The sequence below is a fragment of the Mobula hypostoma genome, chromosome 3 (genome assembly GCF_963921235.1).
Source record: "Mobula hypostoma chromosome 3, sMobHyp1.1, whole genome shotgun sequence".
NCBI lineage: Eukaryota > Metazoa > Chordata > Chondrichthyes > Myliobatiformes > Myliobatidae > Mobula > Mobula hypostoma.
The window spans coordinates 205,782,501-205,800,254 of record NC_086099.1 but is presented as its reverse complement, the minus strand read 5'-3'; the positions used below and the strand labels follow the sequence as shown (position 1 = coordinate 205,800,254).

General features: G+C 40.2%; 1 protein-coding gene across 5 annotated transcripts in view; it reads left to right on the top strand.

The window, feature by feature from the left end:
• Positions 1–17,754, top strand: part of dync2i1 (dynein 2 intermediate chain 1) — a 92,916-nt gene that overhangs the window by 32,724 nt on the left and 42,438 nt on the right. For 2 of the 5 annotated variants that reach the window (XM_063044406.1, XM_063044405.1), the window contains exons 6-10: positions 3,396–3,466; positions 10,246–10,291; positions 12,410–12,481; positions 14,037–14,093; positions 15,141–15,215. In XM_063044406.1, the coding sequence (XP_062900476.1) occupies positions 3,396–3,466; positions 10,246–10,291; positions 12,410–12,481; positions 14,037–14,093; positions 15,141–15,215 (321 nt within the window). The remainder of the gene's footprint in view (positions 1–3,395; positions 3,467–10,245; positions 10,292–12,409; positions 12,482–14,036; positions 14,094–15,140; positions 15,216–17,754) is intronic. The other 3 variants (XM_063044409.1, XM_063044408.1, XM_063044410.1) reach the window with 3 other exon arrangements.

Sequence of the window (17,754 nt, the reverse complement as noted above, 5' to 3'; positions counted from 1 at the left end):
ATCAGATCTGGCAAATGGGCGCTTTTTGCCATTTGGTCCATTCTTAACTGATTTACATCAGCCATTTGAATGGCCCCTCTACACCGCAAGCAATTTAGCTCCCTCTCTAGCTGAAAAATATAGGCAGAAAGCTTCTCCCCCTTCTCCTGAAACATGTTCTGAAACCCCGTCATAAGCTCCAATGGGCTTCCTTTTGCACCAAACGCCTTTTCTAGCGCTTGCATGTAGGCCGCAGAGGAAGCAAAGGGGTTCTGTGTCTTTACAGATCTCACTACGTGAACAGCCAGCCCCTTCAAACTTTCAACCAATTGCTGTCTTTTTTCATCTTCAGAGCACTGCCTCTCATCCAGCAACAGAGAGGTCTGCTCTACCCAAGTCTCATACTCCTCTTCCCTTTAGGAGTGGGCTTTGTTTCTGAGAGCAAGCTGAGCCTTCGATAGCTGGGACTTTGAACCTGGGCATTTTGCCATTTATTCGCCAGGGAGGTAAGGGCCACTACCTACTCAGAATGCTCAGCCCCTGCTGAAGGACTCATTAGACCTTCTGCATCAGACCACTCCTTCTGCTCGCTCCGCAGAAACGAGAGCAATATGTCTTTAAAGTCTCAGCCCCCAGCCACGGGAAACTCGGCTTCTGATTCAGCACACTAACCTTCACTCCCCTCCTCCAGGAAAGTATGGACAGCCCTTAACCCCCACTCTCCCAGGGCCATAATAGTACCAGGCAGTTCTACTGCCGTTATGTCAGTGCTGGTCTGAACTAGAACAAAGTCTTTGCTCGTCATTTTATCAAACCTCCGCTGCACCCCTGCAGCATCCATAACCAGGTATTGTAAACACTTTACCGAACAATAGTTTAACAACAGACTTAAACACACAATGCTCAGGGCAATCACACAGCATCCAACGAAATTGATCCTGGACGAGCCCCCACATTGAAACACCCTGGTTTCCTTGGCTGCGTAAGTCTAGGGAAGACAACCCCTGGCCCCGCCAAGCTCGTAAGATTGAGCTGTGCTCGATCCCACCCCAAACCCCAGCTTGTGTGGATGCTGTGTCATTTGCTACCCTGTTACAAATTAATGCCACAAAATAAGACAGCACACTGCATAAGATTAAAGAAATTATATTTATGAATCTTAACTGAAGGGTTAGTAAAGAATAAGAAAAAGAAAAGGCTCCTTTCTAATTAAACAGTCAAATGTGCACAAGTTGGAGCTCATCTTGAACTTCCGTCATTCTCATGTTGGGCCCTCGATCAACGTGAAAGCACGCACCACCTTCCGAATGTCACTCGCAACCCGTCTCAAACAAATGGGTCTCCACCAGATCGTATGCTACAACCAGTTCTCCCCAGCATCTTCCCCCTTCATTTCCTTTCAAACGAAAGCCCCAAACCCTAAGTGTCCTCACCAGAGAAACCTCCCCTTAATCAGAGCATCCTAATTGGATGGCACACACTTCTCCTCTCTCTTATCTTCAACAGTAACCCAAACAAGCATGAAAACAGAACAGACTGCTCGTACAGAACTGCCGAAATGAAATACATACAGCATAACAGTAAAAATATGAACCAGGGCATTACATATAGATGTACTGTGGAGAGTATTCTAACTGGTTACATCACCGTCTGGTATGGAGGGACCATTATACAAGATCGGAAAAACAGGGTTTTAAACTCAGCCAGCTTCATCATGGGCACTAGCTTCCCCAGCATCCAGGAAATCTTCAGAAGGCGATTCCACAAAAACACTCCCATCAGAGAGGAGATGCAGGAGCCTGAAGACACACACTGAAGGCTTTAGGAACAGCTTCTTTCCCTTCAACATCAGATTTCTGAACAATCAATGGACCAACCTATGAACCTCATTATTTTTGCTCTCATTTTGCACTACTTATTTAATCAGGTATATATTTCTAAATTGTAATTTATAGTATTTTAAAAGAATTTTTTATGGTAGTTCTTTGGCTACTTCTGCCAAAGAACAACAAATTACAAGACATAACAGTGATATTAAATCCCTATTCTAATTCTGAAGGAGTGATCTGATAGAGGGAGAATTTTAAGCAGTATAGTTAAGATAAACCGTTGGAATCTTCTTCCTGAAGTGAGAATATCAAAATCAAAAGGGTATAGGTTTGAGGTAAAAGGAAGGAATTTCAAAGGGATAAGAGGGGAATGCTTTTTACTAGAGGGAGATAAATATTTGGAACTTGTTGCTAGAGAAAGGAATGGAATCAGTTATAATCATTATGTTTAAGGGAAATTTAATCAGGTATGCCCCTGGATAGATGGGGCATAGAAGGATATGTGGCAAATATGAAGGCGGGAGGAGAGAGAGCATTGCGCCTGCGCGTGCGCAGCCCTCTGGTGAAAAATGATATCGTATCTGTTAAATAGGGGCTGTGGACAATTCTGATTTAATGGAGAATGGACATGAAAGCACAGAGGAACATCTGGAGAAATTTCTGAAACGCTCGTTCGCTGCTGTCGTTACTGCGTGGTCGGGAATCTTTCGGAGGGTAGGCCTCAAAATCCCCGGCTTTGCCTGCTGTTGGCGACCGAGGTTGAGGTTGGGTCATTCGGACAGAGATGGCACTCAGTACTCGGTGTCGGAGAGCTGATCAGAGCTCGAAGTTTTCGAATGACTCAGAGTCAGACTGTGGTCGGCATGGCAGGGAGAGTTTTTCTTCCTTCTCCCGTCTGCGTGAGATGTAGGACATTTGAGAAACTTTGAACTTTTACTGTGCTCATGGACTTCTTCACCAAGTTATGGTATTGTTGCACTGTTGTAACTATATGTTATAATTATGTGGTTTTGTCAGCTTTTTCAGTCTTGGTCTGACCTGTGTTTTGTAATATCACACCGGATGAAATATTGTATCATTTCTTAATGCATGCATTACTAAATGACAATAAAAGAGGACTACGTGTCTTCATAATCTAAATAGGATTAGTGTCGATGGGCAAAAAGGTTTACATGGTGAGTCAAAGGGTCCATTTTTGTACTTTACAACTCAATTACTCTATATTAGGGACCCACCCTTAAGTCCTCCAGGGGTCCTCACTCCACATTCTCTAGGCTCCAATTCAAAACCTTCAATCAAGCTTGTTACTAGGTGATAAAATTCAAATAAAGTCCTGGCATTAAGTTCAACAGGCCAAATGTGTACCCAGCCTTTTGGTGTTCCCTGTCTGACCAGTGCACATTCTCTTCCCACAGTCACATAAACATTTGGATTCTCTTTGCTTCATGGTTGCTTCTATGCTTGAGGAAGTTTGTTAGTGTACAGACAAAAATCTGTCTGTTATAGATGTCATTCTTTGACTCATGAGAAATTACACAGAAGGCATTCATGTTATTAACATAGACTCTCTGTTATTTTTAATTCCAGGAACATTCTGGAAGGAGGAAAAGGGAACAAAGATCTATGCCTGAATCTACAGTTGAAAGCATATTAAAGAGGTAAAATTGTACATCTTTGAACCACTTGATAATTTACTTTCTTTTTATTCATATTGTGGGTACTGATCATTAGTGATAACGTGCTCACTATTTGTCCTTGAGTAACTGGTGTGCCTTCTTGAAATAATGTCACCCTTTTAGTGAAGGGACATCTGTAATACAGTTTTTGCCGAGATTGTGACTGTGATAAATCATGGAAAGATGATGTATTTCTGATTTGGGATCATGTGCAACTCAGAGAGGAACCTATAGGTGGTATTCCCATGAACCTGTTATCCTTGATTTCTCATTCACATTGGAGATGGTGATTGTGATTAGAATCTTAATAAATGAAAACAATGACTTTCATGATAGGAAATTTCAGTTGTATTCCATTTGGACTTTCATGGTATTAAATGCTGTATGTTCATTTGAGTGATTCTTGAAATGGTTGAGGCAGCTAGCACAGGTACTTTTAAGGAGAAACATTTTGGATCAGCATGCGAAAAATAGCAGAGTTTGTTAAACTTTAACAAATGTAAGTCTGCTTGAAGTAAAGTTAATGCTTCACATGGACTACCTTTCAACAGCAGGAAAACTTGAGTGCTGAATGAAGAAAAGTGAAAGGAGGCACGAGAGGAGTAAATAAAAAGCATGGTCCTTTTGATTGAACCAGTTTGTTTCTGAACTGAAGATACTTTTCAGTCAATGTCCTGATCCAGTAGTTGGCTCTGAGCCATTTGTCATTTTTTTGTTTTTAGCTTGTTGTGAAATGACTATATATTGCTAACTATCAGGAGACTCTTCACATTGTTTCTCATTCATACCATGATAATTTAATTTCCTTGAATTTTGAAAACACTTTTTTGTTTGTAGTAGAATTGTGCGTTCTAAGTAATTATTGCAGAATTGTGTTTAAAAGGGAAGAATTGTGATCACTCAGTGTGTAGATGATTTGGTTAATGCGTCGTGCGATTGTGTTGTTCAGATCAGTTGATCCATAGTCAGTGGTAAATTAGCTAACACATCCAGGAACACTAAAAAGAGCTCTGGCACCATTGGGTTAGGGAGGAATGATATAAAGCTTTTCCCGTTTACTGTCCAATGATCTATGCTGGAATTGAAACAAGAAAATTGAATTAATTTGTTAAGCTGTAGTCCTATCTGGTCACAGAATGAAGTATATTTTTTTGTTAAGACTCAGTTCAATTATTATTTCTTGAATGAAGTATTGGAAGTATTCTTCAGCAAATAAAGCCATTGCCAAACAAGAAGAGAGAAAATGATAAATGGAAAACAGGTATTGTACTCTGACCTTCTGTTTTGGTACACTTATTTTCGTGCTACAATCAATGTTAACATTTAGAATGAACACAGCATAAAGGCTGATTTATACTTGTGCATCAAACGTATGCCGTAGCCGTGAACCCTATGCTGTATCTACACTGAACCCTATGCCATAGCCTAACGCGCACCCCTCCCAAAATGTAACTACGCGTCGCGGCGACGCAGACCAAAACAACTGTGATTGGTCCACTTGGTAGCTTCGCATTTCCTCCTACGCTGCAATAGCTTCCCATTGGGCGACTGAAGGGCAGGGAAGGAACTCTGGCCGCAATGCATAAAGCTTTACAGACCTCCGAAGTTATGGAGGACCCTGTGCTTGATGCCAGTTTGTAGCTAGCTGCTCTCACAACACGCTGGAGGAACTCAGCAGGTCAGGCAGCATCCGTGGAAAAGATCGGTCGATGTTTCGGGCCAGAACACTTCATCAGGACCCAGGTTCCGGCCCGAAACGTTGACCGATCTTTTCCACGGATGCTGCCCGACCTGCTGAGTTCCTCCAGCATGTTGTGAGTGTTGCTTTGACCCCAGCATCTGCAGATTATTTTGTGTTTACGTGTAGCTAGCTGCTACAGCCTGTTGACTCCCACCTGAAGCTAAAACTCGAACGGTGATTGCCAGTCTCTGAGTATACTGTGCGTACACTGATTTGAAATAAATGGTTGGAAACGATGAACCAAATCATCAAATCTACCTGCCGACATCCAAAAATATTTGAAATGCATTTCCTTGTCCATGTCTCTCAGTGGACAGACAAGCACAGAAAATTCACCCTCCTTCAGTTTCAGTTGCCATTGTTTGAAGTTTGAGTTTCTTCGTGTTGAGTTTCAACACAAAGAAACTCAGCACAGTGGCATAGAAACCCCACCGCCAGCTAGCGTTTTAGCAGTGAATTGCAGAGCGATGGAGACACACCAACGCACAAGTATAAATGCTCACAACGGCATAGCCCAATTGCGTAGGCTGCGGCGTAAGTTATCACGCACAAGTATAAATCAGCCTTCATTCATAAGACATAGGAGCATAGAATTAGGCTATTTGCCCCATCAAGTCTCCTCCACCATTCCATCATCACAACCCCATTCTCCTGCCTTCTCCCCGTAACCTTTGACACCCTTACTAATCAAGAACCCATCAACCTCTGCTTTAAATATACCCAACGACTTGGCCTGAACAGAAAGACAGATTTAGTATTATAGTTCATGAAACTCATAAAATTAATGTGCAGTAAAAACAATTCAGAATGCTAAGCACTCAGGAAACATTCCCAGGACAGAGCGTACAAATAGGATCAGCTTAAGAGGAGTTGCTATAGGTTACTGACAATTGTGTTGTGCATGGAATCTTGCATAAATCCTTCCCTTCCTGCTGCTCTGCACTGTTCAGCTGACAACTTGTTGCGAGTCTCTGGACATTGCCTCCACAGTTAATTCTACATATAACTGTGGGATAAAAAGGTCATTACCTTTTCACTGAACGAGCTTCAGCAGGCAAGGGAGTGCATCAGGTTCTCAGTACATCAGCATGCACTGGCTGTGTTTGGGGGGTGTACGCAGCTGTGAGTGTTTGTACTGTTGGATCAAGATTCAGTTGTATAGGGATGAGTGCTTTTCCTTTGAGTAGAGGTTGGTCTGCACTCACTGAAGTGTAGAGATGTAAGAGGTAGTCCCACTGAAGCAGAAACAGTTTTGAAACTGATTGTCAGGACAGTTGCTTCGAGGCTGCTTTGTCTCACAGTGGAATAGCAGGTGATTATGTAATCTCAGAATAAGCAGATGCCCAATTAGGCCTGTCATGAGAATTTTCTTTGCTCAGAGTTTTGCAGATCTTAGGAATTTTATTTCCTTACTGGGCTTAGATGTCAAGAAAGTCTATATTCAAAACAAATGTTTGAATAGTAAGAGGATCAAGGGATATGAGAATCGGGGAATAACCCCAAATTCTTTCTGAAGTCCAAATTTGGAGGCCCCATACCTGAAAGTCTGGCGTCAAGGGCAGGAGGCCCAGAGGTAGCCTATCCTGAGGTTGGGGGTATGTCTGTGTATGTGGGTGGGTGGGATGTTGGGAAAGGAGCTTGGTTTGCTGCTGTTGCTGCTTGTGTTCTGCTGAATATTGTGGGCATATTATGTTGGCGCCAGAATGTGTGGTGACACTTGCGAGCTGCTCCCAACACATCTTGGGTGTGTTAGTTGTTAATACAAATGAGACATTTCACTGTATTTTTCGATGTTCTTGGTTATACCATAACAAGATGCCACTAAGAACCATTGCGACATGTTGCGGGCTGCTTACAAAACTCCGAAATATACCTCTCACTCCAAACCAGGCTGAGACGCAGAGGAATGAAGCTCCTTCTACCTAGCATCTTCTTAACAAGGGAAAGTGGGCTGTATTGAAGGGGAATGAATTGCTGGGTTCTGTGTTTCATGGAGACATGGCTCACTCCGAACGTGCTGGGTGCGTTAGTAAGACCTGAAGAAGTCTCGATTCACAGGGTAGACCAAACTGCTGATTTGGAGTAGGCAAAAGGTGGGGTGTGTGTTTCATGATAAACTCTTTGTGGTGCTCAGATGTCGTGGTTTTGTCGTACTCATGTCCCTCCAACCTGGAACATCTAGCAATTAAGTTCCGACTGTTTTACTTACCATGAAAGTTCTCTGCCGTGATCCTGACTGCAGTTTACATACTGCCCAAAGCAAACGCTAATCAGGCCCTCAAGATATTGAATGCTACCATCACCAAACAAGAAACAGCCTACCCTTACGCATTTGAAATCATAGTCAGGGGCTTCAATCAGGCTTACTTGAAGAAATCTTTGCCCAATTATCTTCAACATATAGCACGCAGCACCAGGGATTCCAACACACTCGAAAACTGCTATACTACAATAAAGAATGCCTGACGTTCCATGCCTAGACTGCATTTTGGGAAATCTGATCATTTGGCTGTCCTTCTACCTGCATCTAGGCAGAGGCTAAAAAGCAAGGCTCCAAAGATAACGACAACAAAGTGTGGTTGCAGGAAGCAGAGAGGTGGCTGCAGGATTGCTTCGAATCGGTGGACTGGGCTGTGCTCAAGGATTCATCAAAGGATCTGAGTGAATACACCATAGTTGTTATAGACCTCATAAGAAATCATTCAGAGTTTTCCCCAGTCAGAAGCCCTGGATGAACTGTGAGATCAGCAATCTGCTGAGGACAAATCAGTAGCGTTCAGGTCTGGCAAACAAGTAAGTACAAGAGGTCCAGTTACGATCTCCAGAAAGCCATTTCACGTGCAAAGTGGCAAATATGGACCAAACTCGAATCACTGAAGGATGTTCGACAGCTGTGGAAGGGCTAGAATGCTGTTACCTCCTACAAAGTGTAACCAGGCGACATACATAGATATCATCAAGGCTTCGCTCCTAAGTAGCTCAATGCCTTCTTTACTTGCTTTGACCATTAAAACATGGAGGAACTTCTATGAACTCCCACAGCCCCCAGTGATGCTGTGGTTTCAGTCTCTGCAGCCAATGTGAAAATATCTTTCTGGAGCGTGAACCCGCAGAAACCATCCAGCCCAGATGGGGTACCTCGATGAGTACTAAAGACCTGTGTTGTTCAACTAGTTGGAGTGTTTACCGATATCTTTAACCTCTTGCTTTGGCAGTCTGAGGTACCGACCTGCTTCAAGCAGACTTCAGTTATACCAGTGCCTAAAAGAACGTGATACTCTGCCTCAATGACTATTGTCCAGAAGCACTTACATCCATTGTGATGAAGTGCTTTGAGAGGTTGGTGATGAAACATTTTAACTACTGCCTGAGAAGCAACTTGGATCCACTCTAATTTGCCTACCAGCGCAACTGGTCCACAGCAGATGCCATTTCACTCAACCCTGGAACATTAGGACAGCAAAGATGCATACATCAGGGTGCTCTTTATTGACTACAGATTGGTATTCAATACCATCACCTCCTCTAAACTAATCAATAAGATTCAAGACCTTGGCATCAATATGTCCTTGTGTAATTGGATCCTCGATTTCCTCACTTGCAGATCCCAGTCAGATCGGATTGGCAACAGCATCTCCTCCGCAATCTCCGTCAGCTTATGTGCACTACAGCACTGTGTACTGAGCCCCTACTCTACATGCTTTATATTTATGATTGTGAGCACCAATGCCATATTTAAGTTTGCTAATGACACCACTGTCGTTGGCTGAATCAAAGGTTGTGTTGAATCAGCTCATCGGAGGGAGATTGAGAACCTGGCTGAGTAGTGTCATAACAACAACCTCTCACTCAATGTCAGCAAGACCAAGGAACTGATTATCGACTTCAAGAGGAGGGAACCAGAGGTCCTTGAGCCAGTCCTCATTGGGAGATGAGAGATGCAGCAACTTTTTTCTCAGTGTTATTATTTCAGAGGCCCTGTCTTGGGCCCAGCACGCAAGTGCAATTATGAAAAATGCTTGGCAGTACCTCCACCTCCTTAGAAGTTTCCGAAGATTCAGTATGACATCTAAAACTTAGATATATGTCTATAGCATGTATGGTGGAGAGTACATTGACTGGCTGCATCACAGCCTGCTATGGAACCACCAATGCCCTTGAATAGAGGATCGTACAAAAGGTAGTGGACACAAACAACAGGAATTCTGCAGATGCTGGAAATTCAAGCAACACACATAAAAGTTGCTGGTGAACGCAGCAGGCCAGGTAGCATCTCTAGGAAGAGGTACAGTCGCCGTTTCAGGCCGAGACCCTTCGTCCTGACTCTTCATTTTATGTTCTCAATACTGATTGCTTAATTATTTATTATTATTCTGTTTTCTTTTTATTTCTACAGTTTGTTGCTTTTTGCATACTGGTTGTTTGTCCGTCTTGTTGGGTGCAATCAATCATTTATTCTATTATGTTTCTTGGATGGTTGCAGGAAACAGATCTCAGAGTTGCAGATGGTGACATACCTGTACTTTGATAATAAATGTACTTTGAACTTTGAACATTGTTGTTCAAAGTAAGGCATTAAGTAGGGATCGAAATCTGCTGTGGTTGTTAGGTTGGTAGGCAATTGTAAACTGTGACTATTATAAGGGAGTAGTAGGATCATGGGGTGTTAAGGGGCATGTATTAGAAAATTGTTTCAGAGTGAAGTATTTCAGGGAATATGATTCATGGAATTGCTGCGGGAGCTAATTTTGATTTAATGTGTCAAATATCAGAAGAAAATATGAGAAATTTATTTCTTGAATGTGGTAAAGAATGAATATCTGTGAAGAAGTTATAATTTCAGTCAATTCATTCCTAGTACCTGTCTTCAAATTATTAAGAACATGGTGCTGTGTTAAATTGTCAAAATGAAGTCTATAATTACAATAATATTTTTAAAAGATCTTTGATTATGATATTTCTTCATTAATATTTGTAATTCTATATTTACATTACTTTTGAACTAAGTGTTCTTTCTCAGGATTACAGGGGATCAAGAAAAACTTGCAGTAACTCGCGCAGAAGAGGTAACTTCCCATGATATGTTAATTTTCTAAATGTTTATTGGTTTTGAAGTGATTGAGCTTACTTATAAGGTTATTGCCATTTCTAATACATATACCTGTATATTTTAATCCTTCACATGAAGAATCAACTAGTAAAACTGTTCAATATCGTAAAATGTTTTAACATTTCTACCAAAACTGGTAATTAAAAACCACAGCTTTATCAAACCTGCCCCTTATGTCAACTTTTATATTTATCTGCATCCACCAACATCTACTGCTCTACCATCCATCTTGCCTCTACAACTAGTATTGTTTAGCAAGATTACCCATCTGACTAAGCCATGAAGGTAACACACTACTACATTTGGACATGAAGGAAATTTTCTCTCGCTCTCTCACTATTACTTCAGATGTATTGGATACCACTGTACATGACTGAGAACTGCATTATTGCATACAATGCACGGTGGGCTCAAAGAAAATCATAAACTGTGTGATGATTTTCCATCTTTTATTTTGCATTATATTTGATTATTATAACACTGAAAAATTTGTCGCTTCGTAATCCAATGCATATAATGAACTGGTAAACTCAGTCAGTCATTTTTGTGGGCATGCTAAGTTGGTACCAGAAGCATAGCAATACTTGCAGGCTTTCCCCAGCATATCTCGGACTGTGTTCTTTACTAACAAACAATGCATTTCATTTTATGTTTTGACGTACATCTGACAAATAAAGTTAATCTTCTCTGATCTCTTGTCTAACAGCCTTGGTTTAGCAAACACAACCAATCTGAGAAATATCAATGGATAGACTTATGAACAGCTGAAATGTTACTGTAATTTTCATGTGTCCCACCTCATTGCACTTTTGAAGTTATACTATTGAGCTATATAACAGCTTGAACTATCCTTGACTTCTGCAGTAAGTTATCAGTAAAGACAATTATAAAATATGAATAGGCAAGAGTCAAAGTTTTGAAAGGACATGCAAGGCAAAACTGATGAATAATGGATGAACTCTGTGCCTTCTTGCTTCTCCTTTCTTCTTCATGTTCATATATTTACGCAAGTACTTTTAGATTTTTCCTTTTTTGGAAGTAAATCTGCTTTATATGGTCCACCTTAATTTAACCCAAAAAGGAAAATAAATTTATAGGATTGACTGTTGATTGTTCATTCCTTGCAATCAACATTACACCTCATCCAATATGAAATTATTGATCAAAAAATGTTACGGATGAGAACTTCAATACTTTTAGGAGTCAGACTTGAACATTTTCAAATTTGAGCTCTTCAGTGTGCATCCAATAATTGGCTCAAGAGTTCAGGCGACCTCTAGAGGAAGGAACAGGGAATTAAATCTAATTAATGGTCTAGGTTTTGGCCCAATTCTTAGGATTTCTCAACATAATTGTCAATAAATTAAGGGAATGTGCTTGGCCCAGACTTACTACTGAAGATCCATTTGGTCAGCTCTCAATAGTACCTCATTACGGGAATCATCATACAGTCCATCAATGGAGCTGTAATATTCCACAATACTTATCTTTGAAAGTCAACTCTGGGATCATACATGAGGTTAGATCTCTGTGCCCATTACCTTCAATAGGGATTTTAAGACTGGGAGGAAATAAAAGTAAGTTGCTTTTACATTTATGGTTAATTTATTGTAGTTTATTATTTAGAAATGTTTTTCATTGTTTTCATTTTATCATTTACACTTCTAAAATTAATTGTTAGCTTTCTTTTTCCACTTTTAACAGTTTTTAAATGTGTCTGAATATCAGAGACACTGAGACACTTTTGGTAGTTGTCACATCTAGGGCAGGGTTATACCAGCTAAGAAAGATTTGCTGAGGAGCTTCAGGAGTGGGTCATTCCTTGAGAGTCGTTATCACTGCATTATGTTGTTTGAAACCCTAATACCTCTTGGGTTCCTCCTGCCAGGAGGCTTCAGGCCAGTAAGAGGTAAGTTAGGTCAAGGGGCATATTCTGAGTGGTAGGCCATTCTCTCAAATTTATACCAGCTTTCTTTTAAATGTTTTTATCGAAGTTTGTCTGTAGTACTATCACATTTTCCTCTTTGATGTTTGATGATAATGCTTCTTGTCTGTCTGCTCAACACCATCTCAGACACAATCTCAGGGTACAGGTAGACTTCAATCAACATGGCGGTCCAGTCAGGTCACATTAAGCGATGATGATGTAAGAATTTGATCCTTGGTAAAGTAGTTGATTTAAGTTAATGTTCAGATTTTTTATTAGAATGTGTACACGATAAATAGAAGCAAATAGCCTCTTGAGTCTGCTTTGCCATTCTGTATCATAGCTGACCTTTGATCTTAATTGCAGTACCTTGTTTGTTTTCCATTTCCCTTGATTCCCCTGGTCCTTCTGGATGTCAGCTTTGAAATTACTTAAAATGTTGAACTCCTGTAACCCACCGGCATAGAGAAAACTAGATACTAAGCAAAAAAGATAATTTGCTTGTTCCAAAATGTGCAAGAAGGTTTTATTAACTGAGTTGAATCCCAAGATTTAAAATGTTATTTTCCTTCCTTTCTTTCAGTAGCTTGTTAAACTAAATAAATTTTGGAAATTCCATTTGAAATTCATTAAATCATGAAAGTTGAATGCAAATATCATCAGTGTTATAAGAACTGAAATCAAGCAGGCAATCGATCCCCCTTTATTTGCTTAGCCTTGAATTTGTGGATGACCTTCTGCCTCAGTCTCACTTGCTTGTCATGACACCATAACCTTTGACTCCCTTAATGTCTAAAAAAATTTGCATTTTTTATCTTGAGTAAATTGAGTGAGTGAACCTTCAAAGTCCCCTTGGGTAGAAGACTCCAAGGAGTCATGACATTCTGGGTGAATAAATTACTTTCATCTTCGTCCTGGAAGGCTGACACCATTTTTATGATGCTCTGATTTAGACACATCACCCAGGAAAACAACCACCCTGCATCAGTGAAATTATCTCTTGTTCTTGTACGTTCAAGAGAATTATAGTTTCAGGCTGTTTAGTTTCTCCTCATAAAATATGTCTTCCATCCCATGAAACAACCTGGTGAACCTTGCTGAACTCCTTTTCAGAATCTTAGAGTTACACAGCATGGAATCAGGGCCTTCAATCCATCTATGCTGACCAAAATTCCCTGTCTAAAATAGGCCCATTAGCCAGTTTTTGGCCCTTAACCTTATAAACCTGTCCAATCTACGTACCTGCCCAAATATCTTTTAAAAATTATTTTACTTGCCTCAACCACTTCCTCTGGCAGCTTATTCCATATGTTTACTACCCTCTGGTTGTTCCTCAAAATTTTGCGTAGTTTTGTACATGTTCTACTGCAAATATATCCTTTCTTAGGTGGAAAAATCAGATATGTATAAATATTTTCTCTTGGGTATCCCTCTGTGCCTAATATTAGAACAAGACAACTCCACTCTTTTTACTTGAGTTATCTTGCAATAAAGGACATTGTTCTGTTTGCCTTCCCAATTTCATGCTGAGCCTCCATGTTAATTATCAGAGCTATTTGTACAAGGCAATCCCTCAGAACACCACCACCCTAAATTACTCACCTGCTAAAGTGGAAGATTTCACATTCTTCCAGATTATGTTTCATTTGGCAGGCCCTGGTCGATCCACGTTCTTTATGTAATCCTTCGAAACCTCCATGCATTCTTCTCACGTGGCTAGCTAGCTTTATGTCAGCTGTAAGTTTACATCACTGCTCTTGATCTCCTGCTCCAGAGGACAGTAGACCATGAAGAAAAAGAAGGAGGAGAATCGGAGGGACATGATGGGCAGGTGAGAAGAGAAATGGTGACAGCTTGACTAGAATAGGGGATGGAAAAAGAGAGAAGGTGGGGGAAGAAGCTACTGCAAATTGGAGAAATCAGTGTCAAGTCATCAGCTTGGAGGCTACCCAGGCAAAATATGCTGCTCCAACCTGTGTTTGGCCTCATCATGGCAGTAGAGGTGGCCATGGACAGATGTGTCAAAATGGGATTGGTAAGCCAAACTGAAATAGATAACCACAGGAGATCCTGCCTCTTGCAGCAGGCAGATTGAAGGTACTCTACAAAGTTGTTCCCCATCTGACTCACTAAAGCAATGGGTACAACAGATGACACCTAAGGGCATGCGGGTAAAGTGCCATTTCACCAAGAAGGACTGTTTCGGGCCCCCTTTGGTGGTGAGGGGGCAGGTGTAGCACCTATCTTTGTACGAGGGATAAACACCAGGGAGGGAGATTAGTGGGGAGGGACAAGTGGGCAAAGGTTCACATAGAAAGCGTTCTCAGTAGAAAGCACAGTGGGGAGGGTGTTGTGCTTAGTGATAGGATCCTGTTGGACATGATGGAAGTTATGGAGAACGATGTGTTGGACATGGAAGTTGCGGGTTGGTAGGTAAGGACAAGGAAATCCCTATCCCTGTTAAGAAGTGGAGTGAGGGCAGATGTGGAGGAAATCCTTTTGAGGGCAGCATCAATGATGGTGGAAGGGAAACCTCTGTTTCAAGGAAGACATCTCTTTTAAAGAGGTAATCAGGATATTTTTCCCATGGTAGCGGTATCGATAAGGTAATGGCATTTAGTTTAAAGCTTTACCTACAGACACAGTTATTTCATTCACTCATCCTTGTCCTTGGCAGAATTAAGTGAATCAAGTATCAAAGAAGCAGATCTATCTTTCGCCTCTATTGCTGGCAATGCCTATGAATTAATCTGTAACTGCTTTGCTTAATGCTTGAAATGCAAAAGTAGTTTTCTTTTGGAGTTGTATGGATTATATGCCAGTCCTGCAACAGGTGACCCTGCTATCTTACTTCTAAGTGACTTTGCATTTCTTACAGTTGGTTGAAGGAGAGGAAATTGTAACGGAAAGCAAAACCACTTTTGAATCATCAAACTATGAAGATGACTTTGAGGTATCATTCTTTATCCAATAATGTTCCAATATAAAGATAATATGCATGACTAATTTGAAAAGCACAGCAAGAAATTTTATTGTATTTATTTTAGTACCCAGCAATTTGTTCAAGTAGTATCACATTTAGTCATGTGCAATAAATATTCCTTTTAATTTATTTTAAAGAAAACAATCACATCTGAATTATTCTAATCAATTAGTCAAAACAGGTTTTCACAGGAAGTATGTGTTGATGCAACCACCACTGGACAGTTTAGGTAAATTTTGGCATTTAAGAGTGGAGTACCTTAATTCACAAGATTCATTCATGTGCCGATACAGGAAAGGAATGTCTATTTTGGTGTGACTGTAATTTGTGGAAACTGAAATGTGGGCTGTTTAACCATAAAGTTCAAAACTTAATGTTAATTAATTCTGAAATTTTTTTGTGGTTTTGTAAGACACTGAACTATTTGATAGAGGATGACAACAGTGCTGAGAATAGGTGAAAGAAGAAGGCCAAAGCTTGCTTAAAACTGTATGTGTGCACCTATCTCTATGCTGCTGACAGATGAGAAATGGAAATCAGATTGGAATAGGGAATATTAAACTGAAATGAAATTTATTCCAATGTATTATTTTTCTACTGACATTTATGTAACTGAAAACAACTAATAGGGGCATAGGTATATCATTTCTATATTAATGTAAAAAGAAAATGCAGGAACATAATAGTTGTAATGTCAAGAAAGTGTGACTTTGTTACAGTTGATGAAGTTTGCTTATTTATAATTAATTTTGAGTTACTTTTACTCCATACTTTTGGATTTATTAACTGTCTTTTTTTAGCTCTTCTAACACTGCATGCCAGTTTCATTTTCTTATGTCATTTCACTTGCTTTTATTTGCTGATCAACTGTGATGTCCAGGAAAAGGTAATGTAAAACAAGCTTTCTGAATTATATGTACCAATATGCTGCATTGTAAATGGTTGGTAATTGAACACACTGGGCTTATCAGAGCTCACACTACCTTTGAGCTGTTTTTACAAATCCTCTGGTAGGGGTATAAAGAATAGAAATGTTAGGTGAGCTGTTTTTACATATCCTCTATCCATTAACTGGTGGAAAATGCTGCATGGTATGATTAAGGTTAAAAAGGGAAAAAGTAAATTGGTAGAAGCTTTCCTGCATCATCCGTGTAAAAACTTGAATAGAAGTGATGAGATTATAACTGAAACTTGGGGTGCAGAGAGTAGATGTGTGCTTGTGTGTGGATGGTTCAATTTCTATTCTTAGGTAGTCAGCAGTCCAAGTGCTGCAGTTACCTTTATAGACAATTACTGCTTTACTGTTGAAGGAGGTTTTTAATAGACTGGAAGTAAAAAAAAGTTTAATCTAAAATAATAATATTAAATTAGAGGAAATGTTATATTAAGTATTTTCTCTTAACTCTGTTCATATGATGAACCTTTGTTGAGGCTGTTGTTAAATTCATGAGTTTGCTTTTTAATTCTCAGGACCATTATTATGCTGCTTATTACCCATCCAATGATTCTTGGAGAATATTGTGGTGCGTCTTCTAATTGTTCATTTTTTTTCCCAGAAAAAGTGTAATTTCCTGCAATTATTTTTCCCATTATGAAGGACTTTAAGGGGCATTTAGGCAGGTAGATAAACAGGCAGGAAATAGAAAGATATAAACTGGGTGCAGACAGATGAGGTTATATATTTTGTGGGCTAAAGCAAGGGTCCCCAACCTTTCTTGCACTGTGGACCTTTTTAATACTGACAATATTCTTGCGGGGTGGGGGGGGGGTGTTAATCATGACCTGAATATAGGTGATAAATCAACTATAAGTCACTTATGGGTGCCTAATACACTCAATTTCGTTTCTAAAAGGGTTTATCTAATGAATTTAATATTAAATACACTGTATATTTTCCTCACATGAATATAGTGATAAGTCAATTATAAGTCACTTATAAGTTAATAGCATCATAACATTTTAAGTAACATTTGGATATTAAACACACAGTGCATACTTTCCTCGTATGAACATATAAAATCATTGCAACACACCAATACCGCTGAATCAGTGGGGAGCCCTGGGCTTGTTTCCCTGCAACAAGACGGTCCCGTTGAGGGATGATGGGAGACAGCGATACTCGAAGGGAGTTCCTTATGTCCAATCTATTCCGCAATTTAGTTTTCGTTACATTCATTGCAGAAAACCCTGCTTCGCAGAGGTATGATGTTGGAAATGGAAGCAACGTTTTCAGTGCTTTTGTGGCTATCTCAGGATATTCAGCCTTGACTTTGATCCAGAATGCCGACAGAGATGTTATGTCAAACATACTTTTCAGCCCACCGTCATTTGCAAGCTCGAGGAGTTGATCTTCTTCCCGCACTGACATGGATGATTCACTGGGGCCATTCACAAATGGATCACGGACCCATTCCTTTGCCCGTCTTGGGTCATTTGCAGTTGGGAAGTAACGCTTGAATTCTGTTGACAGCAGAGATAGGTGATCACGCACTAGCTGTGAGAAGGACAG